The sequence below is a fragment of the Gracilinanus agilis genome, chromosome 4 (genome assembly GCF_016433145.1).
Source record: "Gracilinanus agilis isolate LMUSP501 chromosome 4, AgileGrace, whole genome shotgun sequence".
Taxonomy (NCBI): domain Eukaryota; kingdom Metazoa; phylum Chordata; class Mammalia; order Didelphimorphia; family Didelphidae; genus Gracilinanus; species Gracilinanus agilis.
The window spans coordinates 237,657,860-237,673,178 of NC_058133.1; the positions used below are offsets into that span (position 1 = coordinate 237,657,860).

The window sequence follows — 15,319 nt, forward strand, 5'->3', positions numbered from 1 at the left end:
TTCGGAGGAGGGCCTAGAGAAGACCTCTTGGCTCTCTTGGCTACGTGGCTGGTGGAGGAGAGACATTATGGGCACTGGCGGTAAATTTAAAAGAGAGGCGAGGTCATAGATATCTTACCAACAAAACCATGGCTATTAAATTAATATATTTTTTATACTATATGTCTATATCATTTTTAATCTTAACAAAAGGGAGAGTTAATTCTGTCTTCACAATATCATGTAAAATAATATTATATAATTTGTTTGGCCATTTCCTAATTCAATTAGCATTCCCTACCCCTTTGTTTTCAGTTCTTTGCAAAAGAAATACAAACTGCTACAAATATACACATGGACTCCCTTTCCTCTTTCTTTGATATTTTGGGATATAAACCTAGTCATGATATGCACGGATCAAAAGGGATAATTTAGTGAAATTTTTTGGGGGTGGGGATATAGTTTCAAATTGTTTCCCAGAATGGCTGAACCAATTCATAACACCATCAGCAATGCATTAATCTGCCTCCTTTTATGAAGCATTCACTCCAAAACTGTTTTTCTTTTGTCATCTTTGCTCAATTGAACTGCTTCAATTTGAATTTATCTAATTATTAGTGGATTCAAAACTTTTTCAAATGGTTATAGCTTTGATTTCTTCCTCAGAAGACTACTTATTTATAATCTTTGTATATGTATTTATTGAAGAATGACTGTTATTATTTTTATTTAATTCCTTATAAATCCTGAATAAGACCTTATCAAAGATACTTGCTGCAAAGATTTCCCTCCCCACTTAAGTGTATTGTTTTGTTTTTGTGTGTGGAATAATTTCATGAGTTTGATAGATATGATCTGAGATCTGAGATTTTGCAGAGGGTAGGAGAAAGAATTTTGAAGTTCATGAACATGGTCCTAGAACTTATGGGTGATGGTAAGATCAATGATTTAACCATCTTAGAGTAGAAAAGTAGGTCATAGGAATTGAGAAGATTGAAGAACTAGAAAGTTATAGTAGTTGATGGAGCAGAATCTGAACTTCCTAACAAAGGAAAAAGAATGCCCTAAAGATTAATAGATAACTGCCACCAGGATCTAGATTGGGTGATAAATTTGAATAGTGTGAACCCAGAGGAGGAGACATTGTTGAGTAATTATGGTAGAAGGAGAGTTTGGAAGTTATAATGGGAAGCAAGGAATATTTCAACTCCTCTACCATGACTAAGTAAATACTAGAAAGAGTGGTGAGGAATATGATACTATCAGGAGATAGCTAGGTCTCATGAGTGTCAGGAGATGAAAATAGTGAAAAAGGAAAAAAATTAAGATGAAAGCAAATTTAAATACTATAGTGTTAGTATTTTAGGTAGAATGAAAGAGGTAGACAGATGTGGAATGGGAAGGACATGGTGTGTATGGTGGAGGGATAGGATTGAAGAGGAGGAAATTGTAAAAGCAGGAAGTTTTTTTTTTTTTTTAAAACCCTTATCTTCCATCTTGGAATCAATATTGTGTATTTGTTCCAAGGCAGAAGAGTGGTAAGGGCTAGGCAATGGGGGTCAAGTGACTTGCCCAGGGTCACACAGCTAGCAATTATCTGAGGCCAAATTTGAACCTAGGATCTCTGGGTCTGGCTCTCAATCCACTGAGACACCTAGCTGCCCCTGAAGGCAATTTTTAATAGGAATTAAAGTTTATATATTGGCAGCCACTGGGGGTGAGGAAGAAGAAGGGTTCAGGATCATTAAGATAGGGAGAGTATGATAGTCACTGAGAAACAAGTCCAGATTAAATAAATATCATTATTTGGAGAAAGATCTATTCAGGAAGCAGATGCAAGGTTTTCCTTTTGAGGTTCATCCTTATGGTAGATTATATCTTATAAGACCCACAACAGGCAGGAGAAGGCATGATATGGCCTGGGGAGGGGGGGGGTTCTGATCAGGTGATGGAAAGTAACAATATAAGCCTGAAGGGTTGAATTCATCTGGGGGGGGGGGCAGTCTATGGAGCACTGGAACAGGCCGCCTTAGGACTAAATTGGTAGCCTTGATGCTGGTGGTTGGGATATGAGCTGATGCAGGGTGCTGGGGAAGGCCCTAGGGCAATGATGGGCAAACTTTTTAAAGAGGGGGCCAAAGGAAAGGAAATGCTCATTTGTCAGTTTGTTTCTAAGGCAACTCTTTAGAAGTTTTATTGTATCATATCCTACTCATTGTATTCTTCAGATTAGGAATAATGTCATGCTGCCAGATAGAACATTTCAGGGGGCTGTATCTGGCCCCTGGGCTGTAGTTTGCCCATAACTGCCCTAGGGCAGAGATGGAAAACCTTTTAGAGACTTTGTGCCATGCCATGCCCCTCATTCTTAGAGGGAGGGAGTAAGAACTGGTCCATGTGTTCCGCTCAGGGGAGGGAATAAGTGCTTTGCTTGGGCTGTTGGACAGAGGGTTTTGGAGGTGTAGTGGAGAGGGGAAAGGGAGAAGCTCCAATGAGTCCCTCTGCCTTTGTAATAACTAATTCTGGCAGGTGGTGCATATCCACAGAGAGGTCTCTGTGTGCCAGCTCTGGCACATGTGCCATAGGCTCACCATCACAACCCTAGGATGAATGAATGACTAAAACACTTATTAACCATTTTGTGAAAAGCATTGTGCTAAGCACTGGAGATGTGAATAGAAAAATGGCAGACATTCCCTATTCTCTAGGACCTCATGTCCTAATGGGGAAACAATGCATATGGAAAGTTTCAACTATAAGTCAGAAAGAAAAGTATAAACTTAGGACAGAGCAGCAAAGCACATGTTAATGTGCTTTCTTTAATACCATTATTTAATGTTACTATTCCCAAGGCTCTTAAGTCCTCAGGAATCCAGTGGTGACTGAGACAGTTGAATTGGTATGACTTGCCTGGCATATTCTATGAAGGGGATCTAGGGCTAGTGCCCTTGGACCAAGAGGAACCTTACCTAAGCAAAACTGAACTCCAAAATAATACCAATCAATGTGTCAACAAATTTTAATCAACTTATTTATCCAGTTATCATTTACTTCCCTTTAGGTAATTCACTTCAATTCAAAAGCATTTTTTTTTTTGCAAGGCTTTGTGCTTCAGATATAAAGATATAACATTGAGGGGATGATCCCTTGGCTTGCCACTGACACAAAGTGATCATCTAGCTATCTTGGAAAAAAAATTCTTCAGTAGCACCTGAGGCTCCTCAATATGTTCCCTTCCCCCAACCCCTAGCTACAATATGTACATAGCGCTGTTGGGCTAATCATTGCTCCAGATCTGATCTGCATCAGGAGAACTAATTTCCACAGAGGGAAATCCTAATACAGATGGAATCACACAGGTTCAGTTAAAAGAGTAATTGAGTATAGTAATTTCTGAAACAAACTAAATTCATTTAATTGAGAATTCTTCTTTCACTGTTTCCTAATCCTAACCTCTCTGCTTCTCTTATTGCACCATATTCAGTCTATAAAATTATCTATAAAATTAAATAGATAATAGAGAAAGAATTTAAAACATTTTGAGATCCTGGGAAGAAAGATCCTATATAAATCTTTATATTTCCAAGACACCTAGAACTTTTGTACTGGAAGGGGGTTTAGAGGCCATGTAGTCCAAAATTCCTTATACTATATATAAAATGGCATAGATAAGAGTCTCAAATTCATTTGATGGGAAAAAAGATGGTCTACATGACTTTTTCATTCTAAACATGAACACTGGGCTGGGACTCAGGTGAGCTGGGATCAACCTCATTTTGTTGGCAAGTCACCTCACCTCTTTTGGCCCAAGTTTCTCCAATAACTTAAAAAAAACCTTTACCTTTTATCTTAGTATCTATTCTAAGGAAGGAGCAGCAAAGGCTAGGCAATTGCTGAACAAGTGACTTGCCCAGGTTCACACAGCTAGGGAGTGTTTGAACCCAGGTCCTCCTGATTTCAGGCCTCGTGCTCTATCCACCATGCCTAGTTGTCCCTCCCAATAACCTTTAATGAGCTTTCCAGCTCAATCTATAAATCTAACCTTTCTAAATTCCATTATTTGATAACTCAAATTATGGAGTATTCAAGGTGACAAAGTTAGGAATCTTATATTAATTGTTAATGTTTATTGTTTATTACATTTTCCATTTATGTTTATTGTAGATGTGCCCCCAACCAATGGGGCAATGAGTAGCTGGAGATCCTCATTCTTCCATTTTCTGTGCAAATTAGAAAGAAAAAAAAGTTCAATGAAACTGAACTGGAAAACAAAATCTCCAGTGGAATAGTTAAAAATATCAAATACTAGCAAAGTGTTACAAAAAGGGCTTCTTTGTCTATTGTTCATTATATACTCAATCAAATCTCTAGCTCTCTTGCAATACAGGGACTACTTGGATTAGAGTTATACTTAGAGAGATAAGGATGGCAGCTAATAGATTCTGCCTACCTTGCTAACTATCATTTTGCTCAGAGTGAGAGGCAGGCCTATCAGCTCTCCATTTTCCTTTACCCTTTTGCTGGCAGAGCAAAGTAAAAAGCCCTCACCAATCTGAGTTAAATTCTTTTGCAATAGAACTTCCTGCAAGTTTAAAGGGTTTAGCTTAAATGAGTAGCACAATTTAGTGTTTTATTGAATATTAAAAAAATATATGAAAACATATGAAAAATTTTATAAAAATCTTTCTGTTGAAATGTACAAAGGTAGCAAGAAATCCCAAGACATTTATGGATATAGACTTCATCCTTTGTCTTTGAGTTGGGTTTCTTAGAATCCTTTCAACCTCCAAGTTTTATAGGAGCTACCTCAGAAGATGGCGAATTTGTGATTTACCCCAAGTTTTAGAAAGAGAAATGGTAGTTCTGTTATGCACAGTGGTCATATACCAACCTGGCTTCCTGTGTCCTGACTCTTGGCTCTCAGCTTATTGATCTGTGACTCAGCAATGTCAGCACGCTCCTCAGCTTCCTCCAGCTCATGTTGAACTCTTCTGCATCTTGTTAACTGAGTGTTGGCCTGTTCCTCCTAAAAGAAATGAGGCAAAGGATGGCAACTGGATCTAATTCCACATTATTGTTACTAAGACTCTTGTTCCTTTCCATCTTTTGGTAATTAGCCCCTTGGCACAGTGCCTGGCACATAGTAGAAGCTTAATAAATGCTTGTCGATTGATTGACATGCACTATTCTTCTTCTAACAGAAAAAGGCAGTTTCCAAAGGAATGGAGATGGATATTTCCTAGTTAATATTAAGAGTTAATATTAATAAAAAGTTAATATTAATTAGCTAATATTTACATCAAACTAATTTAAGGTTTGCAATGCATTCTACATATATTATTCCATCTTAACTTCTGAACAATGCCAGGAGGCAGGTGCTAATATTATCATCCTTTTTTACAAATAAGAAAATTGAGGAAGGCAGCAATTACATGATTTGCCTGGTCAGAGATAGGATTTAAATACAAGCCTTCCTGACTCTAAGTTTGGCATGTTTTTTTCCTCCAGTTGTCTTATGACAATGGCAAGTTTACAAACTATTGGATGAACTTGAGTGAGTTAGAGAAGGGAACATGTCTCAGATTATAAGGAGTTAAGAAGGAGGAAGAAGGACAGGCATTCCTGAATCTAATAGATAAAGAAAGCCTTCTGTCCTTCAAACGGAAATCATAGTTCACATGATGAGTTGAGCATAAGACTTGCCCTATGGCCAGGTATGGCTGGATAAATATACTATGTGTGAGATCCACTTGATGGTAATGCCTGGCTTGTGTCCTCCTAGGAGTTATCCAAATCCGTCCAGAGTTACATCAGACCAAAGTAGATTCCTAGATCTTTAAAAGTCTCCCTAGGACCAAACCAGGATAAAATTGGCCTCCTGAGTAGGTTGCAAAGACAGCATAAGGAGATGCTGAATGCTCAAACATTTATTGAGGACATTTTCTCCTCTAAAAAAAAGTCAGGTTCTGGGTAGGGGAGAGAGATACAGAAATGAATTAGAAAATGGAAATGAAAGTTATTGCTGTTTATCCATATTTGATTTCATCCATAGCATCACAGAGTAGGACAAAGATGACTGGGTAGGAGAATTAGAGTGATAAAGGATTGTTGGGGTAGAATGAGAAAGAGTGGGGTAGAGTGAGGTAGAATAGAATATGTTAACAAGTTAGGCTTATATTTTTCTATCACTTAAGATTTATTGGGAGGCAACCTTAATGAAAATATGAGAAAGAAACAGGTAATCTTTTTTTTTTTTTTTTTTTTTTTTTTTTTTACCCTTGTACTTCGGTGTATTGTTTCATAGGTGGAAGATTGGCAAGGGTGGGCAATGGGGGTCAAGTGACTTGCCCAGGGTCACACAGCTGGGAAGTGGCTGAGGCCGGGTTTGAGCCCAGGACCTCCTGTCTCTAGGCCTGGCTCTCACTCCACTGAGCTACCCAGCTGCCCCAACAGGTAATCTTTTAAGAATGATGTTCCTCAGGGGCAGGGACTGTTTTTGCTTTTTCTTTATATCCTTAGTGTTTAGTACACTGCCTGGCACATAGTTAAGGACTTAATAAATGTTTCTTATTGATTAATTCAGAAGCCTATACAATTCTTTCAACCACAATGAAACCCTGAAACAAAATCTTTCTGTTAGACAATAATATTCTTCCAGTAATACAATATGGGTATGAATTTCATGGAATATCACTATCTCCAAAGGAAAATAAAAAACAAAAATGAGATTGATGACAGACAAAAATAGGTTGTAGCACATTATCAACAATGATTTACAAATAACTGATAATATCTAAGAGATATAATTAGACAAAAGTTGGCCAGTTATATTATTAGACTGAAGGGCAACAAATAACCTGAGTGTCTGCATTGGTAACCATAGAATGTAAACAGTGCTATCATAAAGTCTTCAACATTGTTGGGTGGAACTCTATGGAGGGCTTATGAAGGATCATGGACAAGAGAAACATAAGTTGAGACAGTATAGATGGAATGTGAATTGCATTGTTAGTGGAGAAAAATTCAAACATTAATAGTATCATAGGAATACTGAAGTCCTGAGATATAAAGTGCTTTCCTCACAGAACTCCTGTGAAGCATGTAGTTCAAGTATTAACACCCTCATTTCATAGGTGAAGAAATGGACTTGAAGATGATAAATGAGCCTTCTCAGGTTAGAATTCTTATAAATGTCAAGATCAGAGCTCAAACCCATTTTTTTTCTGACTCCAAGTACTAACAATTCGGCTTCCTATAGAGCATGCTTATAGAATGCAAAGAATTGGAAGGGATTTTAGCAATCATCTCAGTCAATAAAATCCAATCCTTTCACTTTGTGGGAGATAAAACTGAGGTTGAGTTCTAAGTAGCTATGTGATCTGGAGTAAAGTTCCTAAATCTTGAATTCTTCTCTAAGAACTGGAGATGTGCTCTCTAAGTAAATTTGAATGCTCAGAGAAAATATACATGGCTCCATGAGAACCAGGACTACATGTCACTTGGGGAAGCCCCTATACTCACCGCCTCCTCTGCTTGTCTTTTATATGCCTTCACTTTGGCCTGTAGTTTGTCTACCAGGTCCTGGAGCCTGAGAACATTCTTACGATCTTCCTCAGCCTATAAATAGAATATTAGGGTTATACTGTCCATATAGACACTACTTTTCTGAACAGAATTTGAATAGTACAGACTTTATTGTGATTTTTGGAGACAATTACCTGGTAAGTAATTTCTTTGACTTTCCGTTCATATTTGTGGGCCCCTTTAATGGCTTCAGCTCCCCTCTTCTGCTCAGCATCAAGCTCATTTTCCAGCTCATGAATCTAAAATCCAGGATCATGAAGAGATTACAAGAAAGAAATCAAAGGCCTGTCTCATTTATATAATATCATCTGTCCTGACATATTCAACTTTTTTTTCTCCCCTAAAAATCCTTACTTTCTGACTTTTCAACAGAAGACAGAAGGGCAAGGACTAGGCAAATGGGGTAAAATGACTTTCCCAGAGAATCACTCAGCTAGGAAGTATCTGAGACCACATTTGAACTCAGGTCCTACAAATTCCAGGTCTGGTGCCATTGTGCCACCCAGCTACTCCATCTGTCATATTAAACTTTATTAAGTTACATACTGAAGTATAAGGGTCCCTAAACTTTTTCAGATGAGAAACTACTTTGGTTTTCTTTAAAATCTTATGACTGGAGGCAGCTAGGTGGCTTAGTGGATTAACAGCCAGGCCTAGAGATGGGGGAGGTCTTAGGTTCAAATTTGACCTCAGACACTTTCTAGCTGTGTGACCCTGGGCCAGTCACTTAACTTTTATTGCCTAGCCTTTGCTGCTTTTCTACGTTAGAATCAAAACACAGTACTGATTCTAAGACAGAAGGTAAGAGTTTTTTTGTTTTTTTTTGTCTTATGACTGTTTGTAGGTGGAAGTAGTAAGACTGCATGGTACAATCAGTACAAATAGGTTCATGGTACAAATAGGATGTCAGCCACACTTATTCCCATAAAACATGGAAAGTGGACATGTTGGAAGGAATTTCAGAGTCATAGAGAGTAAAAAGAACCATTTAGGTATAATATTCTCTATTAAATGTTCCTTAAGACCCTAGCCCCTCTATTGTTATATCCCTCTAGTCTCTCAGGTACAAGTTATCTCCCCCTCCTCAAATTTTTTCATAGTATTTTACCTGTACCACCCATTTATATTTATCTTACTATAGTAGGGATTATACACCTTTCCCTTTCCATGCAGTAATGCCAGAGGAAGTATATTCTCTGGATATTTTGGGAGAAACCACCCTAATAAGTTAAGTCCATTCATATATTCAGGGGTAATTAGGATAGGTTGAGATATAACTAGGGAGAGAGTGGGATGTTATTCCCAAACCTTTAGATGCACATAGATTACACTTACAGGTAGGAGTTGCACTACCTAGCTTCTATGCAGAAAAGATTCAAATTTTGATAAGTCATCATATCCCCTGTTGAACTGGGGTGAAAATCCTGCTTATTAGCTACACGAGGAAATTGTACCAAAAGACTGAAAGACTTGCAGGCCTAGATTTATGAAATGAAGTACAAGACAAATCTCTAGAAAGAGAGGTTGTGGCACTATGTTTCAAATTATTTATGGCTGTTTTCACAAAAATTTAGGGGTAGGAAGAGGGAGGAACTAATACATTCCCTCTTGTACTACTGCTTTTAGGGGAGGGAAAGGTTTATAGTGGCTCTCTCTTGTATCATAATCATATATTACTCCCCTTCCTTTAAGATTGTGGGCTCCTGGAGAATGGGGCCTATGCTGGATTGATATTTGTATTTCCAGTGCCCATCACATGGCTTTGTATCAGTAAATAAATATTTTTTGGATCACATTGAATTAAATTGAAATAGGTTATGAGAGCAACTCAGTTTGCAAGTGATTGGATGAAGTTCCAATAGAAACATGTCTCTTACTTCATTATTCACTGATTTATAGGCACTGCTGGTAGACTGCCTGATACAGGACGGGTGTATTTTAATATTTCTTTATGAAGCTAATTACAGTAACTGGGGGATTTCCAGGAAGGAAGGAAGAGTGTTTCCTCTAATTTTTCCTCTTCCTTCTGCCTCTTTGCTCTCCTCTTTCCATTCTATCCCTCCAGACTCTTCAGAGGCATATTTTACAAGTTCCTCTCTATTATCATCCTTTTACACTTCTTCCTGTAAACATTGTTTTAAAAACAAAACAAAAACCCCAAAACTAAATAGTTTGACCAGATTTGGGAATCTAGCATATAGGAGATCTGAAATGGCCACTGTTGTAACTTTGAACAATAAACCCAAACCATCAATACTACTTGAAGAACATGAAGTAAGCTAGACTTGCTGTGGAAGAAATTTAAGTTAGACACAAGAAAGACTGGGAAAGTATTTAACATTGGATTAAGTGAATAAAAGATAGATGTTTAAAATAAATAGGTCTCAAATTATGGACGTGGTCAGCCCAGTAAGCAGCAATTTGCATTTATACAGGCAGAAGTTTCTCCTGACCAATGTCATTTTGTGGTAATATCATTAGTTCATTATACATATTATAACTTTATCAAGACTCCCAACAAAGTGATTTGGTGGAACACCGCTTTATAACATTTATAGTATTGTTTCTATGGAATTAACTGACTCTATAATGTTGTTTTGCCTATTTGTGTTTCTGTAAGATCCGTGTAATAATATTAAGAGAGTATGACTGTGGGGCAGCTAGGTAGCATAGTACATAGAGCACCAGGCTTGGAGTTGGGAGGACCTGGGTTCAAATCTGGTTGTCAACACATCCTAACTGGGTGACCTGAGCAAGTCACTTAACCCCAATTGCCTAGCCTTTGTCAAGCTTCTTAGAATAGACACTAAGACAGAAGGTAAAGGTTTAAAGGGAGAGAGAGACAGAGACAGACAGAGAGACAATATAACTGCACATCAGTTTTCAATCTGCAAAGGCACATTCTTCACTATCCAAGTACTGTTTTCCCAGTCATATGCAATGGCTTTGTGTTTAAACAGTTGTCATTAAAAAAAAAAAAAAAAAAAAAAAAAAAAAAAAAGGAAGCCTTACCTTCTGCTTTAGAATTGATACTAAGTATTGATTTCAAGAGAGAAGAATGATACAGACCAGAGAACTGGGAATAAGTGACTTGCCCAGGGTCACACAGCTAGGAACTCCCTGAAACCAGTTTTGAACTGGGACTTCCTGGACCTCTATTCCCTGTGCTACCCAGCTGCCTCTATATGAGGCATGAACAGATCTGAACTTATATAAAATCCCTTATAAAATGAACACTTAAAAAGTTACAAGCACAAAAATGATTATTTAAATACTTTAAGCTATATATCCTAACAAAAATACCATAAGATTTGTGTGTGTGTATGTGTGTGCATATATATGTGGGCTGTCAAGTAGAAATGGTCACAAGGGCAGTTCTTTCAGGCCACCGTGTGATTTTCTACTTTTTGCTCTTGCTGCTCCTCTTTGGGTCCCATATCATATGGCCCTATCTGCAGGCAAATAGATTTACATGGCTTCTACACAGACCCTGAATTTTCATTTGTCTCCTTGACTATTCTCACAGCCCTGTACCCTATTCTCCAGTTTCTGGATCTGCTTCTTTCCTCCTTTCAGGGCCAGCTGCTCAGCCTCATCCAGGCGGTGCTGCAAATCCTTCACGGTCTGCTCCAGGTTCTTCTTCATTCGTTCCAGGTGGGCGCTGGTGTCCTGCTCCTTCTTCAGCTCCTCAGCCATCATGGCAGCCTATTAGATCCACAGGAAATATTAATAAGTATCCTAACACATCATCATCTAACTTTTTTTCCCCCTTGGTTTTGGGATAAAAGGAAACTTTTCAAGCCTAGAAGCCCACCCTTTCCTCTAACCCTTCACCTGACTTCTGTGAAAATAGGCAACAGTTCACTCACATCTGTGATGGCTTTTTTGGCTTTCTCCTCTGCATTCTGAGCTTCCTGGATAGAATTGTCCACTTCTTTCTGGCATTCAGCTATGTCAGCCTCCAGTTTCTTCTTTGTGTTTATCAGGCTGGCATTCTAGTAAGAAAATTAGAAAATAGTGATTTTAGCTCAAAATTCAAAGTTAGTAGACACTCTCCTAGTCCAACACCCTGATTTTGCAGATGAAAAAATTGAGGCTAATATGAAACTAAGTGACTTGCACAAAGTCACACAGGTAGTGTGTGACAGCTGGGATTGGAACTAAAGTAATTCTAATTTTCTTTCCTCTGTTTCATGCTTATATTTATGTAACTTTAAAAAATAGACCTTTCTCGAAAATATTTTGATTTAGTCTCTATGTTTCCAAAAGGAATTAAAGTGGCTTACATTTCAAAGCACAGTTCAAAGTACATGAGACCCTTAGAGATAAACCAGAATGTAGGCCTTCTGAACTGAGCTGCAGGAGTGGATGCTGTCAGCTGCCAAAGTTGAAAAGATTACAATATTTTATTAATAAATCTGGCTTTTTGTGTTTCCTGGCAGCTATAGCAAAAAGGGATATGTTGTGTTATATAGTTTTTGTTTACTGATAAGAGAAAGAATACAGATTAATCTGCTGAGACAGAGAGAATTTAATTCCTGGAATTAAATTCAAGCAGGAGATGAAGTGTACATAGTCCCTTCCTTTCTTCATTTTCAGAAAGGCATGAGAACCATGGCTGGAGGAGACCCTAGGGTACCTGGGTATGTAGGAGCTGCACTCGTTCACTTGCATCCAGCAGCTCCTGTTCAGATAGCCTGCGTGTCCTATCAGTTTGCTCCAAGGTCACTTTCATCTCTTCAAGCTCTTCAACCAAGAGACTGTTCCTGCGTTCCACAAGAGCCAACTGCTCCTTCAGGTTACCGTTGTCCCTCAGAGCATTGTCCAGTTGCAGCTGAGCATCCTTTAGTAGAAAGCAAGCATGAGACCAGAAACCAGAGAACATAGATAGAGGTTATAGCAGAAGAGTAGTGTCTAGGGGCTGCCTCACTTACCTTGAGCTGAGCCTGGAAGGTACGTAGATGTTTCTGGGTCTCAGCCACTTGGCGGTAAGCATGACCCAACTGAATCTCCATTTCATTGAGGTCTCCTTCCATCTTTTTCTTAAGTCTCAGGGCATCATTTCTGCTCCTGATCTCAGCATCCAACATGCTCTGCATGGACTCTGACATTCTCTGGCTGTTTTTTTTGAACTGCTCAATTTCCTCATCCTTTTCAGTGACCTTCTGGTCAATCTCAGATTTTACCTGATTTAGTTCTAGTTGAACACGCAAGACTTTGCTTTCTTCATGTTCTAAGGAGCCCTGTGTGGAAGAAAATATCAGATCATCTCACTTTTTCCGCAGAAAATTCCTGGATAGAGAATACTTATAGAGACTCAAGGAATCAGGCTGACAACTCTTCCTTGAATGTAAATAATTTTGCTGTATATCTTCACCTCTAGTGAAGATGAACCAAACACCTGAGAGTTTACTAGTTAATTGAAGAAGAGCATCAGAGTGGTAGGAAATGCAAGATCCACTAGAATATATGCTCATTTGAAGGCAAAGGATTATTATTATTATTTTTTGATGTTTGTAGCTCCACCTCTTAGCACAGTGTCTTGCATACAGTAGGCACATATTATTAAAAAGTTGTGGAATTCAATTGACTTTAAATTACTCAAAGTCTTAAATAAAACGAAAGAAGTAATTCACAATCACAAGCTCATTGAATGGCTTGATGGAAATTTAAATACTTAATGTTTAAATGATTTTCTTACCTCTAGGAGTTAGGATAGGGTCTACTTTAAAAACTAGTATGAAATAAGATTCATCTTTGTTTCTAAAGGATAAATAGCTTTTAATTGGCCTTATTCCTAAATAAGGGCACTGCCATTCAGTGCTCCTTAGACATGGCTATTATTTTTATTTATTTTTTTAAAACCCTTACCTTCCATCATAGAATCAAAACTATGTATTGGTTCAAAGTCAGAAAAGTGATAAGGGCTAGGCAATGGAGGTTAAGTGACTAGCCCAACACAGCTATAAGCCAATCACAATTTTTCATAACCAGGGTAGTCTGGTGAAACATTCTACTAATGGAGAATTTCTGGTCAACCAAATTCAATCCAGCCAGTCACTGTGTTAGGTGCTAGGGATACAAAGACAAAAATGAATCAATCCCTGCCTTCAGAGGGTTTACATTCTATAGGTCACTGATAGCGAACCTATGGCATGGGTGCCAAAGATGGCACGCAGAACACTCTCTGTGGGCACATGACCCTAAGAGTTTGTTACTAGAAAGGCAGAGGGACTCAGGTGGAGCTGCTCCCCTCCCTCCCTCTACCATGTTGGATGACTTTTTTTCACATCCCCCACCCTTCTACTCAGCAACCCAATGGAAGCACACAGCGGGTAGAGCTGGAGGGGAGCGGAGAGCTTGGGCCAGGCCCCTCCCCCTCTCTACACTTGCTGAGGACCTTCCTCACTTCACCTACCCCTCTGTCCAGCAGCCCAATGGGAGTGCTTTCTCCTTCCCCTGTATGGGGTAATGTGTGGGGAGGCAGGATGCACCCAGCACTTGGTGGAGGAGAGGGGCATGGCACGAGGTCTGGGGGGTGGTGGCGGGCATAGAGCTTGGCCTGGGGGGTTGGGGTGCGGGCAGGGCCTGGCATGCCATCTCTAAAATTACTCTACATTACTGGAGAGTAATGTAGAGGAGAGGGGGGTAGGACATGTACAAAATAAATTCCCTGGGGAAGAGGGAGGAAAAGGGTACTAGCAACTGGAAGAATCAGGTTAAGCTTTCTTTAGGAGGTAATCCTTAAGCTGAGCTTTGAAAGAATCAAGAGAATTTAAGAGATAGAAGTGAGGAGACAGTATAGTCCAGGCATGGGGGACAGACTATGCAAAGACATGGAGAAAGGCAATGAAATATCATGGCCAAAGAGGAGTGGGACCTATCAGACAATATGAAGTTTTAAGTTACTCAGAGTGGTTTGGAGTTAATTCCTTTTCTTCCTGAGAGAACAGGATCAAAAAAAAAAATGAAAAAAATACTTTTTCCAAAATGGGCAAATATTGGATCCTGACTAAAGGAAATAAAATGGATGGGATAACATACAGACCCAGAGCTGACACTATCTGCAGAAATGACTTAGACTTTTTTTAATAGTAATTGCAGATTTTCATGTTCAAGAAAAATTAAGTCCATCATATATTTTTTTCTGAGGACCAATAGAAGGGGAAAAGACTGTAGAGGTCACCTAGAACAACACCAATTCAGATGCCCGTTTCTCTAGAAGCCTAGCATGTGATAATATTTTAGAAACTTGCCTCAGCCTCTTCTAAAGAAACCTGGAGATCAGACTTTTCTTGTTCAACTTGCTTCTTGGTCTTTTCCATTTCCTTTATATTCTTGCCCCTTTCAGCTATCAGTTCATTTAAATCAGCAATCTCCTCTGCAATAGACAGAATTCACTGTTTAAGTAATTTCACAATGCTCCTGAGCCCTCACAAAGGCAGATCATCATCATTCTTACCTTCTTGCTTCTGACCAACAGGTTCATGAAAAGGACAGAATTAAATAGAATAAGAATTAAGTCTGTTTCAGACATTGCAGAGAGTCAGTGTGGGTAATAAACACTGGATTTGGAGTTGGGGGTTAGGATTTGAATCTTAACTATGACATGTGTTTTCTATATAACCTTAGATAAGTCACAAAACATCTTAGTTTCCTCACCTGTAAAATAAGCAGGTTGTACTTACTAGATGGACTCTACTGACATTTTCATTTTAATCTAGATCTATAGTTTTATGATCAGTATGTCACAGAT

General features: G+C 38.7%; 1 protein-coding gene across 1 annotated transcript in view; it reads right to left on the reverse strand.

The window, feature by feature from the left end:
* Positions 1-4,115: 4,115 nt before the first annotated feature.
* LOC123245291 (myosin-13) overlaps positions 4,116-15,319 on the reverse strand; it is a 69,197-nt gene continuing 57,993 nt past the window's right edge. Inside the window, exons 31-39 of the mRNA XM_044674123.1 lie at positions 14,820-14,944; positions 12,498-12,806; positions 12,203-12,406; positions 11,433-11,558; positions 11,098-11,268; positions 7,698-7,802; positions 7,501-7,596; positions 4,871-5,005; positions 4,116-4,199 (exon numbers count right to left, since the gene is read on the reverse strand). Of these exons, the coding sequence (XP_044530058.1) occupies positions 4,185-4,199; positions 4,871-5,005; positions 7,501-7,596; positions 7,698-7,802; positions 11,098-11,268; positions 11,433-11,558; positions 12,203-12,406; positions 12,498-12,806; positions 14,820-14,944 (1,286 nt within the window). The 3' untranslated portion in view covers positions 4,116-4,184. The remainder of the gene's footprint in view (positions 4,200-4,870; positions 5,006-7,500; positions 7,597-7,697; positions 7,803-11,097; positions 11,269-11,432; positions 11,559-12,202; positions 12,407-12,497; positions 12,807-14,819; positions 14,945-15,319) is intronic.